At 43.6% G+C, this 23685-nt stretch overlaps 3 protein-coding genes across 11 annotated transcripts; 2 read left to right on the top strand and 1 right to left on the bottom strand.

Annotated features, from left to right (window-relative positions):
- Nucleotides 1-257: 257 nt before the first annotated feature.
- On the top strand, nucleotides 258-4713 carry aida (axin interactor, dorsalization associated). 2 transcript variants are annotated; one of them, XM_052052474.1, is made up of 10 exons: nucleotides 258-593; nucleotides 1128-1194; nucleotides 1266-1319; nucleotides 1579-1633; nucleotides 1719-1782; nucleotides 1848-1951; nucleotides 2274-2402; nucleotides 2485-2607; nucleotides 2920-3037; nucleotides 3237-4713. In XM_052052474.1, exons 1-10 carry the CDS (start codon nucleotides 487-489, stop codon nucleotides 3334-3336), a joined length of 921 nt encoding a protein of 306 aa, XP_051908434.1. In that variant the 5' UTR covers nucleotides 258-486; the 3' UTR covers nucleotides 3337-4713. The 2 variants fall into 2 exon arrangements, with proteins under 2 accessions (XP_051908434.1, XP_051908435.1); XM_052052475.1 differs by having other exon boundaries at nucleotides 260-593; nucleotides 1848-1948; nucleotides 2280-2402.
- An 851-nt stretch (nucleotides 4714-5564) lies between these two features.
- On the bottom strand, nucleotides 5565-17653 carry mia3 (MIA SH3 domain ER export factor 3). Of its 6 annotated transcripts, none has more exons than XM_052052403.1 (28): nucleotides 17414-17652; nucleotides 16348-16481; nucleotides 16188-16274; nucleotides 13973-16070; nucleotides 13412-13777; nucleotides 13112-13242; nucleotides 11448-11579; nucleotides 11299-11320; nucleotides 11129-11217; nucleotides 10944-11021; nucleotides 10740-10850; nucleotides 10574-10645; nucleotides 10380-10484; nucleotides 9960-10082; nucleotides 9794-9881; nucleotides 9663-9715; nucleotides 9499-9589; nucleotides 9283-9421; nucleotides 8828-8990; nucleotides 8712-8747; nucleotides 8547-8614; nucleotides 8352-8437; nucleotides 8034-8147; nucleotides 7585-7629; nucleotides 7469-7515; nucleotides 7240-7305; nucleotides 6500-6908; nucleotides 5565-6306 (listed from the first exon to the last, which is right to left on the bottom strand). In XM_052052403.1, the coding sequence occupies exons 1-28, from the start codon at nucleotides 17532-17534 to the stop codon at nucleotides 6071-6073; spliced, it is 5310 nt and encodes a 1769-aa protein (XP_051908363.1). In that variant the 5' UTR covers nucleotides 17535-17652; the 3' UTR covers nucleotides 5565-6070. The 6 variants fall into 6 exon arrangements, with proteins under 6 accessions (XP_051908363.1, XP_051908364.1, XP_051908366.1 ...); XM_052052404.1 differs by having other exon boundaries at nucleotides 7240-7302; XM_052052406.1 differs by lacking the exon at nucleotides 8034-8147 and having other exon boundaries at nucleotides 17414-17653.
- On the top strand, nucleotides 12655-22251 carry taf1a (TATA box binding protein (TBP)-associated factor, RNA polymerase I, A). Of its 3 annotated transcripts, none has more exons than XM_052052465.1 (11): nucleotides 12655-12830; nucleotides 18752-18948; nucleotides 19108-19271; nucleotides 19406-19519; nucleotides 19593-19791; nucleotides 20124-20245; nucleotides 20352-20510; nucleotides 20603-20669; nucleotides 20938-21061; nucleotides 21163-21317; nucleotides 21619-22251. In XM_052052465.1, the coding sequence occupies exons 2-11, from the start codon at nucleotides 18822-18824 to the stop codon at nucleotides 21657-21659; spliced, it is 1272 nt and encodes a 423-aa protein (XP_051908425.1). In that variant the 5' UTR covers nucleotides 12655-12830; nucleotides 18752-18821; the 3' UTR covers nucleotides 21660-22251. The 3 variants fall into 3 exon arrangements, with proteins under 3 accessions (XP_051908425.1, XP_051908424.1, XP_051908426.1); XM_052052464.1 differs by lacking the exon at nucleotides 12655-12830 and adding an exon at nucleotides 18351-18452; XM_052052466.1 differs by lacking the exons at nucleotides 12655-12830; nucleotides 20938-21061 and adding an exon at nucleotides 18351-18452.
- The last annotated feature ends 1434 nt before the right edge of the window (nucleotides 22252-23685 follow it).

Here is a 23685-nt window from a genome sequence, read left to right as displayed (position 1 = left end):
GGTACGAACGACAGAACGAACTTTCTCAACCTTTATGGTCACTACACGTCGCTGGCGCAGACGAACGCATTTACAATATTTGTACAAATTGTTTCTTCTTACTGCTGGATTATATCTTTGTCCCAAAAGTGAGTTTCGGAGGAATGATTACACTACGTCCTGTTTCTCGACAGATTGTCTCCACCCGCCCCTAATCGGACAATAGTGTTATAAATCGCGCGCACCCATAGCACGAGGCGGGACTTCCGATGGCTTCTCCTCCTCGCGGACGGGACTCCAGGGTGCGCACAGAGCAGACAGAAAGGGTTTGGTCCGTTCCGGTTATGGGAAGGGTGTCAGTGGTCGCCGTGTGAGTCAGCGTGGCCCCGAACTGCTGCAGAGAGCCCCGCGGTGGAGGCGGCTCAAGCCCCGAAGAAGTCCCCCGTAGATGAAAGTTGTTCTCGGCTATGCTGCCCTGATTCGGCCGCCGGTACCCGCCCGACCAACATGTCTGATGTCAACAAGACTCTGCAGAAATGGCACGCCAGTTTCAGAAAAGGCACGGACTTTGACTCGTGGGGACAATTAGTGGAGGCTATAGACGAGTACCAAATGTAAGTGTGTGTCCTGCCTCCAACATGCATGCATGAATGCATACAGCCTTCCATCGGTTGGAGCCATTGGGGAGCTCTCACAAGTTGACTCCCCAGCTGTCATTCAGACCTCGGGAACATTTAAGTGAATCTTCCACACACATGACGTGATGTGGCATTTGTTGCGTGCGCGCGCGTATCTTACCGTCTTCCTTCCTCAGCGTGCATGTGTTGCTATGTGCAGAAATTCACCAACAATATTCCTCAGAGTATTGAGAAATATCAGCCACACCCTCTCATTGTTATGGGTGGGTTTCCTGTGGTTTGAGAGGAAATACTTGACAATAAAAAAGACCCATCCCTCAGGAAAACCAAAGTCAATCGTGATCATTTTTCTCCAGCTAAGTAAGTGTAAAATTACAAGAATACTGTAATAGTAAGGTTTCAGATGAGGACGCATTGCTCTCTGAACACCAAGGGGTGGAAATGTGCACCGAACATTCAATTTATTTTATCTGCTAATTTAAAAAATATATATTCTTGTTTAATCTCCAGTCTTGCGAGGCAACTGCAAAAAGAAGTGCAGTCATCAAACTCATCAGACTTCACAGAAGAGCAGAAGGTATACGTTTTTAGTGCGTTGTGTAAACAAGGATCATGTCTTTATCATGTTTTTTTTTGTTTGCATTTCAGAAAAATTTAGGGAAGATTGCAACATGCCTAGAGATGAGGAGTACCAGTTTGCAGGTTAGTGTGACATGTACCAATAAACTCCAGAGGCCATATGCTAAAACTGATTAAACTATTTTAATAATGACAGATTTTGTTCCAAATTACTTTCAGACAAGTTTAGGTCTGGGCTCTGACTGGGTCCTTCCAAACATTAATCTTCTCCTGATTTGATTGATTTGTATATTTGCTTTGGTTCATTTCATGCGGTAAAGTGTGTATCTATGAGGGTACACAAACATTTGACGGCAGTCGTAATTCCGATTTGTGTGTTCAGAGCACGCAGTCAACAGAGGACTTCAAGTTGGAAGACTTAAAGAAACTAGAAAGCAGTGAGTCACTGACCATCATATTTGTAGTTTGGTGACGCTCCTCATCATTTTCGACTGATGCACACAATGTCCTTTTTGTCCGTAGTCATTAAGAATTTATTGACGTACACTAAGGAATTTCCCTTCGATGTCCAGCCAGTCCCCTTGAGGTAATAAGCATCTTTCGGTATGTTTTGTATGTACGCTAGTATTGACTCATGAACATCCTCATTAGAAAAATCCTCGCCCCCGGTGAAGAGGAGAACCTGGAGCTGGAGGAAGAAGATGCCACCGCAGTCGCCGGCTCTACAGAAGCGTTCCCCCCGAGAGCTCCCGGTACTTTTAAAACCAAAACGAACATGGCGTCCCCTTTTGCCTGCCCGGTTGAAGTCGCCGTGTCCCCATTTGATGTGGCCGTCTGTGTTTTCTGTCTTGTCGGCGCTGTGCTGTGCATGACTTCACCTCTCATTCTTGCCTGCCTCCGTTCTTCCCAGCCTCACAAGGTAGGAAGGACCTTAGCATTAAAGTAGAGTTGTGCCGCCGTTATGCGCATGGCTTAGATTCCGGGAGAAGGATCTCCTGGGATCAACACAATGTGAAAAGTTGATTTATCCTGGTTGAACATATTTATTTATTTTTAAATCTGACATCATTGTCCCACCTGAAGGTACCTTGTTACCACGGTTACCCTCCGAGCCTGGAATGACGCTGCTGACGATACGAATAGAAAAAATTGGTCTGAAAGATGCCGGGCAATGCATCGACCCGTACATGACCATTAGCGTCAAAGGTACTAAAAACACAGGGCGTTGGTGTTCATGATCCTTATCTTGGAAAATCCGGCACGTCATCTCTTGTTTCTGCGCGTGTAGATTCAAATGGGGTGGACTTGAACCCGGTGCAGGACACCCCCGTAGCCACCAAGAAGGAAGACCTCTGCATTCACTTCGGTATGGACGTGGAGATCCAAAGGCATCTGGAGAGACTACCTAAAGGTGACAGGAGAGCACAAGCGTGGGCAAAATGTTACAGAATTTAAAAATGATGATAAATAAAAAAGCCAAAATTGATTGGGGGGGGGGGTGGGGGGGAGATTACCGCTAAATAAAAATGAATCATATTTGTATTCCGTGATGTAGGTACAGCTCTATTTTGACTCAAAATGCCACTGCACCGAGCTTTCACACGTTTTGCTTTGTCCTTAAAAACGATAGATCTCGCCCCGATTGTTTTCTGACACGGGTGAGATACAACGCTCGAGCTTGAATGTGTGAGTTTTCAAAAAAATATCAACTTGTCATCTACAGGGGCAGCTATTTTCTTTGAATTCAAACACTACAAACCCAAGAAGAGGTTTACCAGCACAAAATGTTTTGCCTTTTTGGAAATGGACGAGATCAAGCCTGGGCCCATTGTGATTGAGCTGTAAGTCAATTTTGCACACGATTCCATGTTCTCGATCAACTACTATTTTTCCCAAAAATAAATTGAATAGGATAGTAGAATCTTTTTGCGGACCTCCAAGCAACATCTCACTGACCCCCAGTTTGAGACCTAACAACCTTTGCAGACTCGAACTGATCTCCCATCTATAGTTCAAACCCCCGTCATTTTGTTTTTCCAGGTACAAGAAGCCCACCGACTTCAAGAGGAAGAAACTTCAGCTTCTCACCAAGAAACCACTTTATCTTCACCTTCATCAAACCTTGCACAAGGACAGCTAAGATGCCCATAAGTCACCCAATTACACGCAATACACCACGACTAAATCATCAGTTTTGTTTTGGGGTTATTTTTCCGTCTCTATATTAACAGAGTAAAAGGAACACAAACGGGAGGTTGTGTCAATACGAGGTGCTCAACTATCTCTGTTTGCACTGTCGGACCTTGAAACTGACGTGTGCAAAACACACTGCCAAAAAAAAAGCCGACGTTATGTGTAGCAAACATTAAACTGGGCTGCTTGCAGAATCATTTCCATGTTAGACATGAACAACATCTTCAACCGAGTCCACGGGGAGACTTTTTGGTGCTGGTTATCATCATTTCAGATCATGTACGTTATCTTTAGGTTTAAAATTGAAAAGTAAATAAAATGATACAAGTGGAATTTGGGCATGCGGAATTTCTGTTCTTTTCACCAACTTTTAAAAGAATGTCATCCATACAAATAAGATCTGCCCCGTTGTTAATTGTGTATTAATAGACTTACTAACAGCACCACATGCAAATTATTGCACAAATTATTATTATTATTTTTTAAATTGTTTCAATTTCTATGTACTGTATATGAACTAATGCTTTTTTGCGTGAGCTTCACCAAATAGTCATATCGCAAAGTCAAATACAACACTGTTTATCAAATATTTTCACCTCAGCCATTTAGGAATTGCAGCCATTTTATGCCGTCGTTTTTCCAACAGTGTTTTGGACAATTGCCCGACCGAAGAACAACACAAATATTTCAGAGTTGATTATCAGTTATTGAGTTTGACATTTGGCAGCCGTTTGACTCGAGCGACCCGGATGAACCAAATAGATCAATTATCCATTGTGTTTAACGTTTGCTGTCCCCTTCCGAGACAACATGGGTCTTTTCATGACATTTGCGTTACAAGTGGTGCCGTTATTAATTCACTGGGAGGGGGGGGGTTGACCTTTTATCTTCTGCTCATGTCAGTTGGCATTTGGAGAGTAATAATAATAACGTATTTGTGTTGGCCTTTGTCGCAAAGCTTAATTTGATTGTCACGCGTGTGCACAAAATATGTCTGTGCCTCAAGCTCACGTTCTGCGACGGCGAGCGCGAGGGATTGCGATGACGTGCGCACGAAACCGGGGATCTGGATGTTTTCTTTTGTTCGAAAAAGGATCGATGTCACCTTCCTATGATGGTCTTCATTCATTTTGATTGCAATACTTGATTTTGAGACTTTATTTTTGTAAAGGTCCGGGATTGTAAATGACCTGTAAGATACACTAACTGATGACGCTGCGGCAACTGTATGTGTGAAAGACAAGAGTGGTTATGTATGACTGGCAGAAGAATTTGATCAAAACATTCATTTCTAATAAACTGAAGGGGGAGAAGATGCAGTTTAGTGAATGACTTTGCATTGTGTCATTTGAATACACCTGACAATATGAGGTACGGTTGTTAAACATGTTGAGAACACGATAACATCAGAACGAGCAATGGAAATTAAAACCTTTAAGCCTCAGAGGTCTGGATTCAGAATTCATACGCAAGATAAAAATAGAAAATGTCCAATCAGAGGTTGATTCAACTTCTGTGGAAATGCTTCAATTGAAAGATGAGACTCAGTAGGGTGTGTGGCCTCCACATACCTGTTATGTCGTCCGGACGTGCTCCTTATGAACTGGATGTCCTCCCAAACTTAGTTCGCGGCCTCTGGGAACTCCAGGATAATCTGGTGCGACGTGGCGGCGGTGGATGGAATGAAACGTCCCAGGTATGATCAAGTGGATTCAGGTCAGGGGAACGGCAGGCCGGTTCATAGCAAAATTTCATTTTGCCACTCTGCAAAGTGAATTCAGATTTGTCAATACACGATGCCAAGTGCTGAAAATAGGCAATGACTGAGAAATAAGAGTGCTCGGTTCATTTTCATACCTACAGCCCAAGAATGAGTCTTCCCTTTAAATACAACGCCGGTGCAACCACATTAGAGCGCCTCGTTGCTTCCTGGGAGTGTGCGCACATGGAGAAAAAGCATTTGCATAGTAAATTATCAGAGAGAAATCTTGATGGTCGTTTTTCATTACCGGGCTTGCTTTTGGTCATTTCTTGACATCTTTTATTTTTCTTCAATCACATTCTAGCTGATTTGAGCACCCTCAGAGACAGCTAAAATGTTTGGTTTCCCTAAAGGGAAGAAAGCATGTAAAAGTTACTTGTAGGCAAACTATACTTGGATAATGTAAGACCAAATGATTTTGCATTCTTTATTATTAAAAGGTTTCTACCAACATAGTAAAATAAGTTATACATCTGGCCATCAAATGACACATTTCCTTTACAGTCAGCTCCAGAGGAAACTTTTGAGAAAATGTTTGATGCTGAAATGCTAGAAGCTAAACCTTTCTATCCCCGCCTTTTAAAAAATAATTTCCACAGGAAATGACATTTAAGAACCTTTAAAAAAGCAATTGCTATATTTTCAAACACAAATCCTTTGACATACAGTGAATTATTGCACAATAAGATGTTCCAAAAAAAAAAGTGGCAACCCTTTCAGTTCTTGAGTATGTGGATTTTTCCACGCAATCACTGATAATGCTTAAATTTAAGGACCATGTTTTAAAATAGCATTAAAGTTTTTATTTCATGGCTGAGATATGAAAGTCATGGTAGATATAGGACTTTATCTTGTTTAACATGACATGTTCGTGGGGAGTGTTCAAGTCCATTGCCACAGTTGGTGGCAATTTTCTTTTTTAAGGCTCGACCATATCTGGCCTCGCCGAGTCCTGAGACGCCTCCCGCTTTGGGGGTGGACCTCCTGCCGAGGTGCGAGGAGCGCCGGCTGGAGGCTGACCAAAGGCTTCGCTGTGACCAGGATGTGGCGGGACAACAGGAGGCATGTTCGGCGGGAGGCCGCTGTGCTCGCGCGGGCCTGGGAAACGCATGTCAGGAGGGAATGGTGGGCGCGGTCCCAAAAGCCCACGAGGACCTGCAAAGGAGGCGGTTCAACAATCAAGAGACTAAAACAGTATGTTCAATCAGTTCAAGTTTTATGTTGTACTTGGTTAGACAAAAAAACAAAAAACAAACTATAGCTGGAGTTACACTACGGGTCTAGCGTGCTTAATTGTTTGCCCGTGTACGAGCATCCAGCCAATGGGACTAGAACGGGCGGAACATACCATGTGGCATCGGCCCAAAATGATGAGGCGGACGGAACGGCGGCAGCGGTGGACCCCGAGGATCGATGATGTGGCCTGGGCCGGGCCTGGGATGGATTGAGTGTCCATTGGCAGGGCGGGGGCCAAAGTCTCCTCCCATTGGCCCAGGCAGAGGCATACCCGGGTGCCCGTTGGCGGGCAGCGGAGGCCCAGGAGGAGGAAGAGGCACATTTGGAGGAGGACCATGGGGTCCGGCCGCTGGATGGTAGAGGGGTGGTCTCGGAGGTCTGTAGGGACCACCGGGTGGCAAGCGGCCATGAGGTCCGGGAGGGAAGAGTGGATCATGGAGTCCAGGACCAGGTGGTGGCGGTCCTTGACCGATGGGGCCAGGAGAGTCCCTGATAGGTGATGCTAGGAAGGATCCGGGACCCTGAGACGGAAAACAAGTGTGCCGATGTTGATCACGAAATGGCTTCTTTAACAAAGTCTGAGACCCACCACTTCAGAATACAGTCATCCCAATAAAAAGCAACAAGCCAGGTCACTTATAACCCTCCAAACCACAAACATGATAATTAGGACAGAAATGAGCACCGCCGTCTATGAACTGTTGCTTGTTGCGGTTGTGTTCTAACCACTCAAAATACAACATGCAGTCAGGTCCGTTAAGCAAACTCCAGGTGAGGTTCGGGGGGGGGGGGGGGGGGGGGGGGCTTGCGTACACCTTCACACAGAGACCAAGAGACAGCCTCTTTACTCACTGACTCAGGAACCTCTTTGGAGGCCTCCACCTCGCCTTTTACGTGCGGCTCTACTGCTTGAGTCTGCTTCACAGCAAGGATAAATACAAAAGGAAGTCAAGGTAGGTGTAGGGAGGGGAACATAGAAACCCGTTTTACCAATCTCTCTAACCCTCTCTACAGAAGAATGGGATTCCCATACTCCACTCTGGGGGTTTGACTGCATAAAAAATAACCAAATGTGACTTACCGAACCATCCATGTTGGTCGGCGATGAACTGCGGGGGCCTGACATGTCTAACAAAGAAAAAGAAACAAAAAGGTTCAGTCATAGTTGACGTTTGAGGTTCAATAAGCGAGTCTTACCCATGCCAGGATAACGATTGTGTGGGTCTGATGGAGGGCGTGGACCTGAGAGGTGACCAAGAAAAGATGCTCAGTAATGAATGAACGATAAACGCCCTGCAGACAGTCCCTTGCTGTTCTTAACGGGTAGAAAGAGGGTCAGGATTTGGGCAGGAAAAAAAAGAAGATGCAGAAGAAGGAATAAAGCAACAACAAGAAAAAAAAATGCTTTGCGCAGGTTCTTTGAGAGAAGATGAATCATGGTTTAGGGGAAATCAAAACATAAATCTTCAAGGATTTAGGAAAAGGAGAATTTAGTTGAAGGTACCCAGAGAAGATGTGAACAACCAAAACAAAGAACCAAAGGGTGGAGAAGGCTGCAGAGAATATGGGGACAAGGCTGAAGTGGGGGGGGATAACAAGGCGGGGAGGGAAAAAAAAGGTCCGCAAAAGGAGCCCACTGAACTCACCATACGGGTCAATTCTTCGCCCCACTGGGGCTGAGGGAGGGCGCCTGGGACCCTCGATCATTAATGGGGGGGATGGCGCCCCCCCACTCACTGGGGAGGGCCCATATGAATCGCCTGTTGTGATCAAACCAGCCGTTTACCACAAGAAAAAAAAAAAGCTGCTGCCACTTTGTAATAAAACCTCAACCATGAGTTGAATGCAACATGGCAATAATTGTGAGGTACTGGATGTAAAAGGTTCATCAACAAATCTAAACGCCCAAACGACGACGAAGCACCGCGCGGCATGGAGAAGCCAAAACGTGTGGCCTTGCTCACCTTGGCGAGGGCCGGCAGCTTGTCCCGAGTTGGGTCTGAAGAGAGGAGCGCGGCGCTCATTCAGCTGCGAGGTCAGTCCTGCCAACCTGTGAGGGAGGACGCAACATAACAAAAGTCAACGTTTACATTCTGCAACATTGCGCCGCTAAAAAAAGTCAAATGAAATGAATCTTCCGGTCCGTTGTGTCGACTGACTTCTCACGCAGCTTGGAAGATTCAAGCTTCTCTTGATTCAAAGCCCGCTCCGCGTTACGAGCGTTAACCTAATGGGGGGGGAAAAAAAAAAAAAGAACGAAAGAAATTGAAATGAAAATCTTGAAACGAAACATGCATTCCTCAACATACTGAAATCCAGTTTACCCAGTTGGAGTGTGTCTTGTTTTCCTGTTCTTTGATCTAAAAGCAAAAAAAATGAAACTCTCAGTGGCGGGGGGTTGATGCAAAGACGACGCCGCATTCGCTCCGTGAGTGTCTACCTGCTCTTTATAGACTTCCTCGGTCTTCTTCATCTGCTCTTCCATCTCATTAATGCGCTGCCGCAGAACTTTGACTTGCTCCTCGGCCTCCACGGCTTTGCCTCCCACCTCGGACAGCAGGGTCTCCTTGCTGCGGCGCTCAAGCTCCTCCTTCGTGAGCCTCCTGTGATGTTGGGGAAAGGGCAAAGCTAAGCAGCGCGCGGCTCGGAACGGGCTGGATGGCTTCGCCCGCTGCGACGCGGTTTATGAATTAAATACAAGAATGTGACACTCAAAGGCACAGCAAGGCAAGCCAATATTTTGTTATTTCAACCCCACACGATTTGTTGTGCAACAGATGTGTCCAAGCTCTACTTTCTAAGCAACCAAGCGGACTTGAGCAGCAGCTAGATAACAGGAATCACCTCCTTTATGTTGCGATACACATCACGTTGACATTCGGGAACGTAACTTACTGCTGCAGAGCGTTTTCCTTTTGCTGGTACATTTCCACCATGATTTCATTCTTCTGCTGGAGGACTTTGAACTGGTTTTCCACGTGGCTCTTCTCACTTTTGAGCGTTGCGATGCCGTGTTCAAGCTCCTGGTGTTTTTCTGCGGCGAAACAAGGCTCACGCTCGACAACACTCGTCCGTGACAACGTTGCACGCGTTTTCCCATGACCCACACACCTTCCAGAGCCTTCCGGCTTTTTTCTTCATGAAGCAGTTTGGACATGAAGCGGTCACGCTCCTCTTCGATCACCGCGAGCGTGGTCTGGACCTGGATCACGACAACGATGCTTTAGGACGACACAAAAATATTGATAAAACCCGCCAGAGCTTTGTCTCATTACCCTGGAGACATCCATCATCTGTTTGATCCTGTTCTTTACTGCCGTCTTCTTATCTGCACAAGCCATGACAATGAAACCACCTTATACAGAATTTGTATCAAAAAATCGGACTCTCTTTATGCCGGACTTACCAGGTGCCACTTCGCCATTCAACAATACCTTGCCATCGCTTTTTTGTAACTCACAGGCGTCAAGGTCTGCCAGAAGCTCGGACAAAACCTGCCATGAAGAGCATCTCGTGTGAGCTGACAAGTTGGTGGAATGTTTTGCTGAAGAAACATCTCAACAAGTGCAAACCTCCACATTGTGATCTTTGAGCACCACCGAGTCCTCCAGCTCTTTCTGAGCCTTCTGATAGACTTTAATCTGCTCGCTCAGCGCCGTGTGTTTGTCCTCCCACTCTCTGATTGTTACTTTAAGCTAGAAAAAGGAGAAAATAAATGCAGTGTTACACCTACGCTGTGGAAGCATCCACTATCCAAGGGGCAGAACATTATAACTTATCATCGAGCATGCACGAGTCAAATATTGGACTGTCACCAAAATGTAATCACCCCAACCTTGGGAATAAGACCTCATCATTTTAAAAGCAGGCTGAGAGAGTGCATCAAAAGCTGCAGACGGATGAAGTTGCACACGAACATTCCTTACCCCATAACAGCTAATTAAGGATTTGTCATGGTTTTAAACCACACACACAAAAAAAAACGCTCTTACGTTTTTATTTTCCTCTTTCAGCCCCGCGTATTCTTTTGAAAGGCATTTGTGCTGGACACTGTGTGCATCTTCTCGAATCTTGGCCTCATCCAAGAGGACCGTCGTCTGGGGGGCGGAGGGGGGGAGACATGTTCCATTTATTATTAGACCTCTTGAAATCAAATGCAGTCAAAAGATGATGTAATCATTTGTACCTTAGCTAAAGCTTCCTGAACTTTCTTTCTGCTCAGCTCGAGCTTCTCGTTTGACTTCTCCAATTTTTTAATCTGTTTAAGAAAATAGTTTGCAGAGTCAATCAAACAAGACCGTTTATAATACACTGACAATGAATGTTTAAAAAAAGAAGAAAAAATAACACACTCGATTTCCAATTTGTAGTGAGTTTTCTTTTTCTTCATCAAGTTGTTTTTGGTATGTCTTCTTTTCTTCCACCATGCTTTCATATCGTTTTTCAGCCTCCAAAATCTGTCTCTACAAAATATAAAACACAATTTAGAATTTTAAATAGCATATATTTAAAAGTGAGCTGCATATAACAATTCTAGGTGTAAGGCATGACTGTACCTCCAATTTTTGCTTCTTTTTCATTGCACAACTAACAGTCTCTGCAGAGTCCTTTTGGGTTTCTTTCAACTCTTGAGTCTGTTTTTTTTTTTTTTTGGGAGGGGGCGGGGGGATATTCACAAATAAAACCAGACATTTTACAAAGTATTATATTGAAGCATGTTCACGTTTTATTTCAAGCTTACCTGTTTCTGGAGTTCATTCAGTTGGGTCAGTGCATCATTTTTCTCTTTTTTAAGTGCTTGGATTTGATCAGCCAGCTGTTTTTCATCCACTTAAAATATATATATATTTCAGTTAGCCAAAATGATTTAGCTCTATCATGGTTTGTCTTTCTTGTGAAAATGAAACTTACCAAGATATTGCCTTCTCTTTACCTGCAAAGCAATTATATTAAAGTCAGTGGTCTGTCTGTAACACAATCATGCTATATATCAGATGTAAATATTACACTTCACTGATAGTGCTGAAAAACAAGGAGCCTCACATTGGTAAAAGACTTACCACGAGCACGGTTTTCCAGAAGAAGATGGTGATGGTCAGTAGGCCAACCACAGCAGTGATGATGACAGCCTGCCAAGGACAGCCAAACACGGTTTCTCCAGGCTTCCACTCTTCTGGCAGTTGTGAAATTATCTGAGGGAATACACACAACGATACAGTTCATGGAATTAAAAAGAGGACTGGAATGAACAGGCCAAAGGAATATACGGCAGGGAAAGTTGTGAAACCTGACTCATAAATAGCACGGATTACACCAATCAACAAAATGCCTTTCCCCCTGAACAGACAGGACAAATGACAATGCATCAAACTAGTATGTGTATCAAAGGAACAAACTGCATCTCTCAAATTAAATTATTCCGCTTTAATGAACAGTTAGTGGTTCTCAGTCTCCAGCATTGAAAAATGTCTGAGCAGTGCACACCAACGACAAAATAATGGAAGAGAAATTCAGTCAAGATCGGTGTGTAAATCATTAGCGAGGAGGAGGGTTGAACATGCATCAGCCATAATATTAACACGTCAGCGCATCATTACAACATGTTTACGGGCATTGAGACGATTTTTTCAACTTACATGTTGAAGTTCCTTAAGAAAGAACATGCATACATTCTCGAGCTCCACGAACGGTCGTTTTAGTATATCGCTCTCCATGTCGCTCTTTATTCCTTACAAGAACCCAAATAGCCCCAGCACGCTAGTATGACATTTGTTAGCTTGTGAGCGGGTTAGCCCAATATGGACGGCTATGATGGTACAAAAACAAACAACGTTGGATGCCTTCGTGTATGTGACCGAAATGTAAATAGACACAAATATAAGGGAGAAATACTAAATTGAAACGTGTGTAAAGCCGAAATCGGAAACGGCAGTTGCGCTAACGGTAATCAGCATCGAACACGTATCGGGAAGCTGCAAGCAGACCTGAACAGGTTGCGTTAAGAAAAAGCGGCACCGGTGCGAAGACTAAATTTTGTAAAAAGGCTGATCTTATGCGTATGGAAGAATGCCAAGACGTTTATCCGTGTCAAGATACGCTGTTCGCTTCTGCTAGCAAGCAGTTAAACACCGGCTGCGTTGAACTTCAGCCTCGCTAGTCAACATGACAGGGGGGGAGGGGACACGTGAGACGTTCACGACAACTCGGAACTTTGTACTATTTCCTGACGTCGATTCTTCTTCCTGTCGGTTGGCAAACAACGGACGATCATACCGTACGTACATGGCATTACCAAGTGGATCGTGACCGGTGGATTTAATCGGTCAATGCTGTAAAAATAAAACCAAAACGTGAGCTTTAAAAAAATGTAGAATCCATTTTCTAATTCAAATTGACAGGCCAGCGTGTAAATCCAAGTGAGCTGAACTTCACAGTCCTCTGAGGTAAGACTGAAAAAATACTTATTTTAATTTGCTGTTTGATGTAACTCCAGTATTGCAAAAAATATTGCTTTGATTGCATAATAAAACAACATAGTTAAATAGTTTCTCAAAATGGTTTAAAAAATATATACTTCTGATGTTTGTTAAAGTATGTCATTAACGTGATTTATGAAGTAACAACCGAAACAGAAAGATAATTTTATCAGAATTATTCGTTGTTCCTTCAATGGCTTGAAAAGAAAAGCACTATTGAAACACGTTTTTTAGCTCATGATACTTACAAGAGTGGTCCACTCTGCAACTTTAGCCTTGATGACTGTCGCAGCGCAACTCAGTAAAGTCAACGCATCTGAGTGAAATCCCACTTGATCCTCATGAAATTCAGACAATGGCTCGATGGAGTCCAAAGACCCTACGCAAACAACAATAGATGATATGATGGAATTGGAGGCGTCAGTGGAACAGAAACTCAAACATTGCATTGCTGCCTCTAATTTTGCCTGGGCGACACCGGCATTGCCGTTTGTGCAGGTTCACACCTGCTTTATTTAGACATGGAATCGAATGTTTGGATAACCAACCTGAGGACGAGCGCTCCATTTCTCCAAGGCCCTTGTCTAAGGGACTTTCCAGTGTGGCTTGAGGAAACTTCTCCATCTCGTCTGACGCGCTGAAACCCGGCTGGTTTTCTTTGTTTTTATTGAAGTGTCCGCCATCATCCCCCACACTAATATCCGGTGTCGTATGCTTCTCGCCCAAGAGGTCCTTTGCTTCTTTATCAATCTCTACCACCTGTTTGACAAACTCCGGTACAGTATGGTTGGCGTCAGTCTCCGTTTCTGGCATGTCAGGCTCCTTGTCCGTTTCTGGCACATCAGACTCCTTGTCCACTTCGTCAATGTGAGGCCAATCATCTTTCACTCTCATGTCCGGTTTGTCTGCAATGTCTGAAAAACATTGTAGCTTTAGAATGGAGACCAGATGTAGTGCAACTCAGGGTGGAGGATTAGTGCCAAATACTCTGAAATGTTTATTGGTTTCCCCAAGAGTCTATCAAGGAAATGTTAAACATGACACACACATAATCCCAAAACATATTAAAAGTCAACAAATTTATAGATATAAATTTACATATGACATACCGTTGTCATTAATTCCTGTTCTCTCTTCTGCCAAACGTGCGCTATCACTTGCTGCAGAATACTTCCGTCTCAAACTGAACGCCAGCTCCTGGAAGTCGTCCAGTATTTCCGTTTCTGCGTCTATCATATCCATCCGCTGCTCATCATCATATTTTGAGTGCCGGCTGTCCAGAATGTTCTCAATTTCATCCAGGATGGTATTTTCCGAGGTTTCCAAGATGTTCTCAAGTGCATCTTCGAGGTCTTGAACCGTGCCGGAATGTGCAAGACGGGTAGCCTGTAGCTCAGTGTCCAGGTCCAAGAACATAGATTCCAATTTGTAGAGATTCCGGAGCCCCAGGAACCTCTGGAAACGCAGCATCTTCTCTTCGGTATAAAAACCCTGCAGCAGAGTCAGCCTCAGCACACTGTCGCTGTAGACCGGCTCAGGACTTGAGGTAACGGGTGGGCCTGTTCCTGGTGAGGCGTTTTCAGTGTTTGCATCAAACGACTGCGAGAGAGAAAGTGCATTTTCATCTTCAAGTAGGTCTTCCCTCCACTCATATTCGTCTTCATCCATCTGTGTGTTTTTCTCATCCGCATGAAGTGATTCATCATCAACATGTGCCTCGTTGTGTTGATGAGCACCTTGGAGTGAGACGCTATCTTCCGCTGCCTTATTGACAGGCTCGCCGAATGAACCGAGGGATTGCATCGGCCTTGGAGGCACATCACGGTTTCTTTCGGGAGTGATGACTTCTTCGTGAACTTCAGTTTCATTTTCACCCAAAGCTTCTTTGGAGTCTTCCTTATCCTCCATTGAAATGCTGTTGTCGCATGTCTCTTTGTTAGCGACGCGGTCCTCTTGGGGCACCGTTTTACGTGCCTCCGTTACCTTCCTGTGCAATTCAGCTTGAGGTAAACTGTGCGATATAGAATCAAACGTAGGTACCGTCGCATCGGTTGGTTTAGGCGTTTTAGCTTGAGTTTCCTCATGCTTCATTGCGAGGGCGCCACCGTCATCCTCAAGATCAAACAAGAGTTCCTCAACCACCGTTTCTGTAGAATCTACATACAGAGAATTTGGCGAATCTGTAGGGATTTGATTCCAGTTCTCTGGCTCTTTCTGATCTCTAGGATCTACCGAAAGAGAATCCAGTGACCCTGTATGGAATGCATCTAGGTTCTCCGGGTCCTCATTTTCTTTAGAATGGGCAAATTCCGAATCAGGTGAATCTCCACGGACTGTATTGACATCCTGCGGTGTGGTGTCTTTTTGTGGTTCATCAAAAATCGCTGGTGGTTCTGACTCGGGCTCTTCCTCCAAAAGTTCTTCTGAACCAGTCCACTCTGTGTCACTCCCATCAGAAACATCGTCATAAAATGGGGTCGATGTGACCTTCTTGTGAACAGGTTTTGATTTGTCATCTTGCGCAACCACGTAAGTGTCAGCTTCTTCCTCTGAAAAAGAAAGCAATGGTGTTGCTTTTGCCCGGTCGGTATCACTGCGGTGGTCAGAATGACCTTCAAATGCTTCATTCTCCTCTTGTTCATATGGAGTGACTCGCGTGGTGGCTTCGGCATCTGTGCTGACAGCATCAAAAGTTGACCCAAAGGAAGTTTCTAACACAGAGATTTTCTCTCCTTGAGAAGTTGAGAAGGTAACATGTTCCGACACGAGATCATCTTTGAGTCGAGATTCCTCTATGTCTTCTTTGTGGACATCTTTTGTGTAATGCTTCTCTAACTTGGCATCTTCAAGAAAAGTGTCTGTGGTGGTAATTTGCTCATTCAGTTCATCGGCAGCAGCATTGTCAGGTCTAACTTCTGTGTCAGGCACTTTTTCTTCTTGAGTTTGGTTTTCCACATCAAGTTGAAAAAAAGAGGCACTTTCATTATCTGCAATATCCTCAGCTCCTATTACATGGTCATCCACCACATCCTCCTCCTCCTCCTCCGGTCGGCTTGTGTCTTTCACGGTGTCCTCCGACACTTGGGTTTCGTCAGAATTCTCTTCATTTTCATCATCACTCTCCTCCGTTGGAAAACCCAACAGTGAATCTATCTCATAGTTGTCAAATTGGTCAAATCCTGTGTCGAAACAGACAAAATCTGTTTCCTGTAAAGCAGACAGAAGTGGATTAGCGGCATAATATTTTTTTAACAAATTGAAATGAAAAAAAAAATGTAAATGGGTAAATGAATCAGTTGATTGCTTCATCTTCACACGGTCTACCTCTGTTGGAGCTTCAAATTCTTGATCTGTATAAACATGGTTTACGGCCAGTAGGTCCATTGGGAAATAACCAAAGTGACTTCCGACCTGTGACAAAGAGTTGCACAATGAATTGGCAGAATTCTGCTTAACATTTAAATAGAAAGTCAAATTTACTCACACTCCCAGCCCATATGTCAGCCCTTCTTCCTGACAATTTGTAGTACACATAGACCGTTTCTGATTTCTTAAATGACAAGAAGCGACAGTCCGGTCCTGAGAAATCTTGCACTGCTTTTCCACGACATAGGAGCACTGCAAAAACAAAATGCATAGAGTTATGGGTGTTAGCATACACAAGCACATTACAGTACATCCTTTCCACGAATACCAATATTCTCCCGCTCACAAATGCGATCGTGAGAGAGAATTGGGTGTTCGTAAACAAGTATATAAATATAGCCTCGCAAGGCTTCCCAAAGTTGGAAATATAACAAATAATGCAATACATGCACTTTTGTCTGTGTTCGCGAGCCCCTGTACAACATGTTAGGCAGAGGTCCTTTTACGCTTCTGCTCTTCTCTCTGAACTGACACAATGATTTCTGTGATTTCCATAAACAACATTTTTGGAGCGAACCTCGAGGTGGATGTTTGAACGGCCGCGGTGCACTTAAATATAAGTTATATCATGAATGAATATGAGTAAAAAAGTGTTTGAAATTAACAATAAAATATTCTAAACGAAACCCTGGTTTTGTTAGCGTTTTAACCCCTAAAGGGGTAGCTTTCTCTCCAGTTTGTTAGGCTAACGAATCCGATAAATGAGTGAACGCCGATTTGCTGAACAACGTCATGTAAAAAATGTGTGGTGACGTTTTATGCTGTGAACAAAACTCGAACTTAAATCATCAGCTGTTAGTTATCGTTGAACTAAGTATTTATTTATGTGTTCGTGGCGTTATTTGCGATTAGCTGCTAACATTAGTTAGCTAGTAATGCAGGCCGCAGCCACCAGGAAACCGGCCAACGAAGGCTGCGTCAAGGCGAACAACCTTCACCAAGAATCGGCAAACATTCACTTTTGTGTACTGGCAAAGATAAAACGACAGCAGCTCGCGTTATCACCTTTGCAAATATCGACTGTCAACAGGTCAAGCGATAAGGCTCAGTTTATGGCCAACTGCTTTGGGATGTATGAAGATGCCTGCCCGAGCGACCGGTTCACTATCAACAGAAAAACTTACTGCTGCACTCCTCGTCGGCGCATCTCTTAAAGTCGGAGAATCGCTTCTCTAAGGCGGCGGTTGAGATAAAATTAAATAAAAGTAATAAAAAGCCTTGTCGGTAAAAGTGCTTGGCTGCCATGCTGGCAGGTTTTGTGATGAGCAGGAGCACTGGGGCGGGAGACGACACGTCAGCAAGCAGATGAGATCCGGCTGGGTGTAGGCAACACGGCTCGGTTTTCACTGGAGGCTACCCGGTTCCTCTTTGGGTTGTTTGATTTCTCATATCTGAGTCAAATGTTTCCCTACGGTTTCCTGCATATCACCTCCAACACAAGGTTCTCCAGTGGACGTCATATTCATTAATTAAGTAGATGCTGTTATCATATTGCACAAGCTCCTACACATTTTGAACTGCAAGCAGACAGTATTGTGCCGTGCATGCAAATAACAAAATATGTAAACTTACTACGTGGACAATGGCAGGGAGGACTTTCCCGCTGGTGTTTGCATTTTTATGAGCAATATGGTACCGGTACCGATTGATTTCATTCATCAATACGATCAATAAAAGGAAACAACCTGATTACCAGGTTTATTTTATAAACCACAGACAAGGAAACATCATTTATGCGTGTTCTGTCATTTTTTTAACAGATACAGGTCCATATACTGAAACAACATCATACACACACAATATATAAAGATGCAAGAGACATAATATTCGACAAGATACAAGAGGAGAAATTAAGACGTTGAATTAATACATCAAGAAATAAATACAATACATAAAATAATGTCTGTAATAAACTTAAGCATTCGTTGTAGCGCGTGTGTTTGTTTCCAAATTTTACAACGTGAACAAATCAATCGCATACTTTTGCAGTGTAATAAACGACTGTCTATCATTGGATGTGGAAGGTTATTTTGACGTGCAGTATTGTTCCCTACGCTCCTTCTAAATTTGACCCGTAGAGGGCAACCTCGTGCAGTATGAAATATTACCTACCAAAACATAGTAGAAGAATAAAATCCTCATGTGGAGTACAGTAATAACGTTGTAAGTAGATCTATATTTATTTTCACGTTTAAACTTTAACAAAGTGAACGTTTGAATCTCACGTGTACTTCGAATAGCACACAGTCGGGAGCCAATTTCAGCAGTTTTAATGAATCGCCAATTTTGCCATTGAGGCTTCATAAAGGCAAAAGTCGGTTCAGCGGAGGGATGTACGAAAGCTAATTACAAAAACAGCGGCAACAGTATATTATGCATACCGTGCATGCAGTCCAGGTATATATTCGTTTGTGCCATAGATATTATTATGTGTACATTTATCACTACATGTCAACCTTCAGGCGGAGGTGCTCAAAAGCACCAAGCATGTAATGAAAGGTATCCTACTACAAGAACTATAACCGCTGGATCATGGACGACCTGGAAAATGAGCTTTGGCCTCTTGTACAGTTTGATGAGCTCAATGATTCATCAGAGAGCAATGTGACCAAAAAAGAGAAAAAATCAAAGCTTCCGTTGGCAGATCCATTCCCTCTTGGTGAGTAGAACATGCACATATCATCAACGTTGCTCAGTTATTGATATGATCAGAAGACTTAAATACAGAGATTTTTGAGGCGCTTGTTTGGATTTCATTAGTCAGCTGCTGTACCTTGAGTGTCAAAGCAATAAAATTGTTATTCCCTTGTAATTTCAGAGACGGCAAAGGAAACAGGCTTTCACAGGACCACAAGGCTTTGCCTCGAGAGAATCAGAGAAGCGATGCTGCATCACAGATGGCAGGAGGCTGCAGAATATATGGCGTGTTACCCCCAGCAGTTGGAGGACACAACTACTGTGCACGCAAAGCACTACAAAGAGGTACATTGATGTTTGGTTAGGGCCTCAAGTACTTCGAACGGGCGTTGAGAAAACAAATCAGGACTAACAAATGAAAACGTGGGGCTAATTTGTTGGGAAAAAAGGGTCAGTAAAGACGGGTGTTTGCTTTTCAGATGATTTGGAGAATCAGCATTGAGCTCCTTCATCATCACCCCAACTCAAAGATGGATGACTATAACATCATCTATGAGCGGATGAAACATTCAGGAGTTAAACATTACCTGATGGTACACCGACATCATCACCTTGTGCACGGAACGTTCCGCCATACAACAACCGTCTAAATCTTTGCATTTCTAGATCTGTCTGGAGCATTCCTTCCACCTGCTGCTCCATGGCCAGATCGAGAATGCAAAGCGTCACCTCTCGATCGCTGAAAGCTGGAGGTATGGCAAAGAGTCGGCACGCCACTATCAGAGGACTAAACTGATCCAGGCCTACAGGAGTTTGCTGGATTACATTATCTGGTGCGACAAGAAAAATGCATCCTCCGAGACCAGTAAGGCGACACTGCTGGCATGTATTATTTAGGTGCAACATGTGGTTTGCATGTCACAGTCAAAAAATTATCTGGGTTGAATCTCGGGCCTTTCAGTGTGGAGTTTATACTATCTCGAATCTACACCAGACACTGAACAATATAAGTAGACAATGGCTGGATAAACTGTTACAGTCACAGAGAGATATGCTGCATTTATCCTCTGGTGTAATACCGCCACCTCCTGGTTAAATCTATTATTCAGGGAGCTCGTTGACTTAATTGTATATAGCAAACGGGACAATTTCGTTTTTTGTTTCACATAAAATTATCCGTTGTTTTCTATTTTCAAGATTTTGCAGACCCTGGAAGCATCCAAGACATGCACAGTTACTTTAGACAGGCTTCAGTCAATCTGAAGGATATTTTAAAACATCCCGGTGTTTGGGATCCCTTCATACTGAGTTACGTCGAGGTAAACGCATTTAATAGCTTTCAGTGAGATTGAGGCATTTTGGAAGTGTGGATCTTAAACGATGCTCCACTGTAATGTTGTGAACATTTTTTTTTTTTGGTAACAGATGCTCGAATACTATGACGATCAGGAGGAAGCAGAGACAGTCCTGGAAGACTATGCGTATGACAGCACGTTCTCTGCAAATCCAAACGCGCATGTCTATCTGTACCGGTACTTGCAGAGACATAACGCGTCAGTGAGTAAATTGATGAACGTTTTAAAGGTATTGCCCTGGTTACGTGCCACGGTTCTTATTAGTTGACTTTCAAGGAACCTCTTATTTTATTTGCAAATCTTCCTTCCTCATACCTTTAGGTCCTCCATTCTTTAGTTCCAAGCCATGAGCTGATGTTGGACTATAGTTCCTTTCTGCTTTTCTCAGGTATTTTGAACTGAACACGCAAAACATAACCACCACTCGAAATCAAGTGCTGTACATGGAGCAAAAATAATTCATTTCACACACCAAAAAAAAAAAAAAAAACCAAGCCCCATGCTGAGTCAAAAGTCAAAGAATAAAAAGGAGTGGGGAGCGGGGGGATTGGCTAACTTTTAGCGGGAGGCGCAGGATGAGTACATGAACATGTTAGAAAGCATTGCTGAGGGCAAGTATAGTATTAAATATGATGTCCCTTTTTTATTTTGTCAAGAGCAAACGGAAGACATCAAAACGGCTCTTGGAGTTGTCCTTGATATGCTCGACTTTGCCTGTTGGAGGACAAGCATGGACGCGTGGAAGTGTTTAAAAGACATCGTTGACAAATTACAGTTAGAGTACGCCATTGTTCTTACCACATTCAGTTTACTTAGTGCCGAGTCGGTTGCGTCAGTGTGGGCTTCATCTGTCATCGCCACCGTCGTGTGTTTCAAAACAGTGACGACTGGAAGGAGGTTGTTGCAGAGAAGATGGCGGCAAGAAAAGAGTGGTGGCCCGCACTGCACTTTACAAGGTTCCATGCTTCCGAGGATGCCGTACAAAGACCCCAACTGATGGAGGTGAAGGCATCGCTCGCCAAGATCCTCTGTCCAGGTGAGCTAATGTCATCTGTGTATTTTCCATCAGTGTCAACTCAGCAGTCACGTCAACAGTTTATTTTCCTTACGTAAGAAGCCATGGTTTAGCTTTTTAAATGTAAAATAGATGCTATCTCAGAAATGTACACGTGAAATCAGTGCGTGTCGGATACAACAAAAAAAATCTTGCTGTATTAGAACGATAGAAGCGTTGAAATAAACGGCTACACAACTTGCAAAATGCGTTTGCATGAATATTTAAGAGAATGACGCAACGTATTTTATATTTGGTCTTTGTTGTATTTTTGTACTTCCAGAAATGAAGCTCACATACCCTGCTGGAAGCAAGAAGCGGTAGTACCTTCTCTTTCCACCAGGGGTCGTTCTTGCACCGTATCTTTGCTTGAATAGGCTGCTGATATGACCACCTTTTCTGGACAGAAAGCACATTTAGCTCTGAGCCAGCCCTCATGGGTATTTTATGGGTTTTGTAGCATTTGCTTGGAAGTCTTCCTCTGTCCTCGGCTGACTTTTGCCGCACTACTGCCACAAGTCGGCGTGTACACACTCAATAATACACACTGCCTCTGTTCGCTCTGTTGTCATGAGAGATGACTCAAGCAGCGCAGACCTCACAACCGCCCAGTGTGCTTTAATTTGGACAAGTATGATAGATTGTTGACAGTTAGTAACAATAGCTGTCATAAACAACGCGCTTTGAAATTGTGGTTAGGTGGCAGAGTATCAACGCTAATATTTTAGCGCACACAATAAATTGCGGTATCTCCTAGGCTTGAATTTGTCTTTTTTTTTTTGTATCTCATTGTATCGCAACATCAGTCACGGCTCACCCAGCATTTTGTTTACTCCTCTGAGTCCTTTGCACCAAACCGTGAAATAAAATCTGCATGGCGCAGCATGCCAATTTAATAAATGAAAGTGTTTTGTAATGATTCCGCTTATTTGGTTCTGCTTGCCACAATGTTTGCTGTGCAGAGTGTGTGTGTTGCTTTGCAGTCATTACATAAACCAACCAAAAGCCCAGAGCACATGCCTGGCCGTAGAAGCAGCTGCTGAAGAGATCTGGGGGATACGAGTCGCATGTCATTTTAAAAACTCAGAAGTCCAAACAGTGAGCTTAAAAATATACACGGTGACAACATGTAAACAAATACAATTAGAGTCAACCATCTTAAAACCATCTGTGGGGGAAACAACCCGAATACGGCCTCAATCACCTGTCCTGACAGCTAGCCTACAAACCATTGCATTCATTAAACTCTGGAGGTTCCACTCCGTTTTTTTTTTCCAACTATCCCAGCAGGTTTCAAGGTGACTTTGATGACTAACCATAAATGTGGAGGGGAAAAATGTTTAATTCATTGCCGAGCTGCATGGCATTTTTCATTGTTATATGAGTTTGGCATTAATTGAATTTCCCCTTCTCCTGCTTGTTCCACCTCATCTTCCCGACACACACACACACACACGCACAAAAACAGACAGCAGTTTGTACTGAGAGTCTCACTTGGGTAGGCTCAGTGGATTTGTAACCTCAAATCCAGCCTCTGATAGCACAACTCTGCAAGTGCACGCCATTTCCAGCCTTGTACGTTAAAGGGAGTGCAGGGTGTTAAAGGAAATGTGGAGGGTGAAAACCTCTTAATTCAGCTCTGCATCTGGGGCTTAACATACTGATGTGCTTGGCAGTGCTGCATTCTACTAAGGCGAAGGAGTTCAAGGAAAACATTCAGCCCAAGCCAGAAACGCCGCGGAAGATCAAAACCAGGAAACGCAAGTGAGAAAGGAAATCCATCAGGGGTCGGAATTAAAAAGAATCAGAATTAGGTCTTATAATTATTGCTCGAGTGCAATTAATCCGTGCATACTTGGTATGTTCAAACAACGATGGCCCTTGTGAACAGTTTATCAAAAATCTTTTTGGGACATTGAAGCACTGGCAGATGCTAAGACAAAATTGCTTGAGGGGAGACATGGCTTGGGGAGCTTTTGGGAGGAGGAGAGAAAAATAAGATTCCCAAAATTCCCCCCCCCCCCCCCCCCACACACACACACCATACTGTGAAGTTGAAAGTTGACACCCGCAAAAGCTTTGTTCTCCAGACTGCAAAAAAAAAAAAACCCAGCGTTCAATAATGTATTGGATGAATAACGACTAAGCTGATTTCTGGGGAGCTCAACTGTGGTGGGCCAGGATTAAAAAAAAAATTTATGCACTACACTGGCTCCAAGGAATGACGAGTCTACTTAAAAATGTCCCAAATTAATATTTACTAGTTATTTTTCCCCCTCTGCGTTTGTACACTGGAACCGTCAAATCAGAATGCTCCTAAAGTTATTTAGCCACATCGCGCAACATCTGA

The sequence above is a fragment of the Hippocampus zosterae genome, chromosome 19 (genome assembly GCF_025434085.1).
Source record: "Hippocampus zosterae strain Florida chromosome 19, ASM2543408v3, whole genome shotgun sequence".
In the NCBI taxonomy this organism is placed as follows: Eukaryota; Metazoa; Chordata; class Actinopteri; order Syngnathiformes; family Syngnathidae; genus Hippocampus; species Hippocampus zosterae.
This window is presented reverse-complemented; position numbering and strand designations above follow the sequence as displayed.

Coding starts and splice junctions, on each gene's coding strand:
- taf1a (XM_052052465.1), top strand. CDS start 18,822: ATGGACGACCTGGAAAATGAGCTTTGGCCTCTTGTACAGTTTGATGAG. Junction 20,511..20,602: donor AATTGATGAACGTTTTAAAG/GTATTGCCCTGG, acceptor TCATACCTTTAG/GTCCTCCATTCTTTAGTTCC. Junction 20,670..20,937: donor TTCCTTTCTGCTTTTCTCAG/GTATTTTGAACT, acceptor TATTTTGTCAAG/AGCAAACGGAAGACATCAAA.
- mia3 (XM_052052403.1), bottom strand. CDS start 17,534: ATGGCAGCCAAGCACTTTTACCGACAAGGCTTTTTATTACTTTTATTT. Junction 11,022..11,128: donor TGAATGAACTCCAGAAACAG/GTAAGCTTGAAA, acceptor AAAAAAAAACAG/ACTCAAGAGTTGAAAGAAAC. Junction 7,630..8,033: donor GCGAAGAATTGACCCGTATG/GTGAGTTCAGTG, acceptor GTCACCTCTCAG/GTCCACGCCCTCCATCAGAC.
- aida (XM_052052474.1), top strand. CDS start 487: ATGTCTGATGTCAACAAGACTCTGCAGAAATGGCACGCCAGTTTCAGA. Junction 1,634..1,718: donor CTTAAAGAAACTAGAAAGCA/GTGAGTCACTGA, acceptor TTTTGTCCGTAG/TCATTAAGAATTTATTGACG. Junction 1,783..1,847: donor GTCCAGCCAGTCCCCTTGAG/GTAATAAGCATC, acceptor CATCCTCATTAG/AAAAATCCTCGCCCCCGGTG.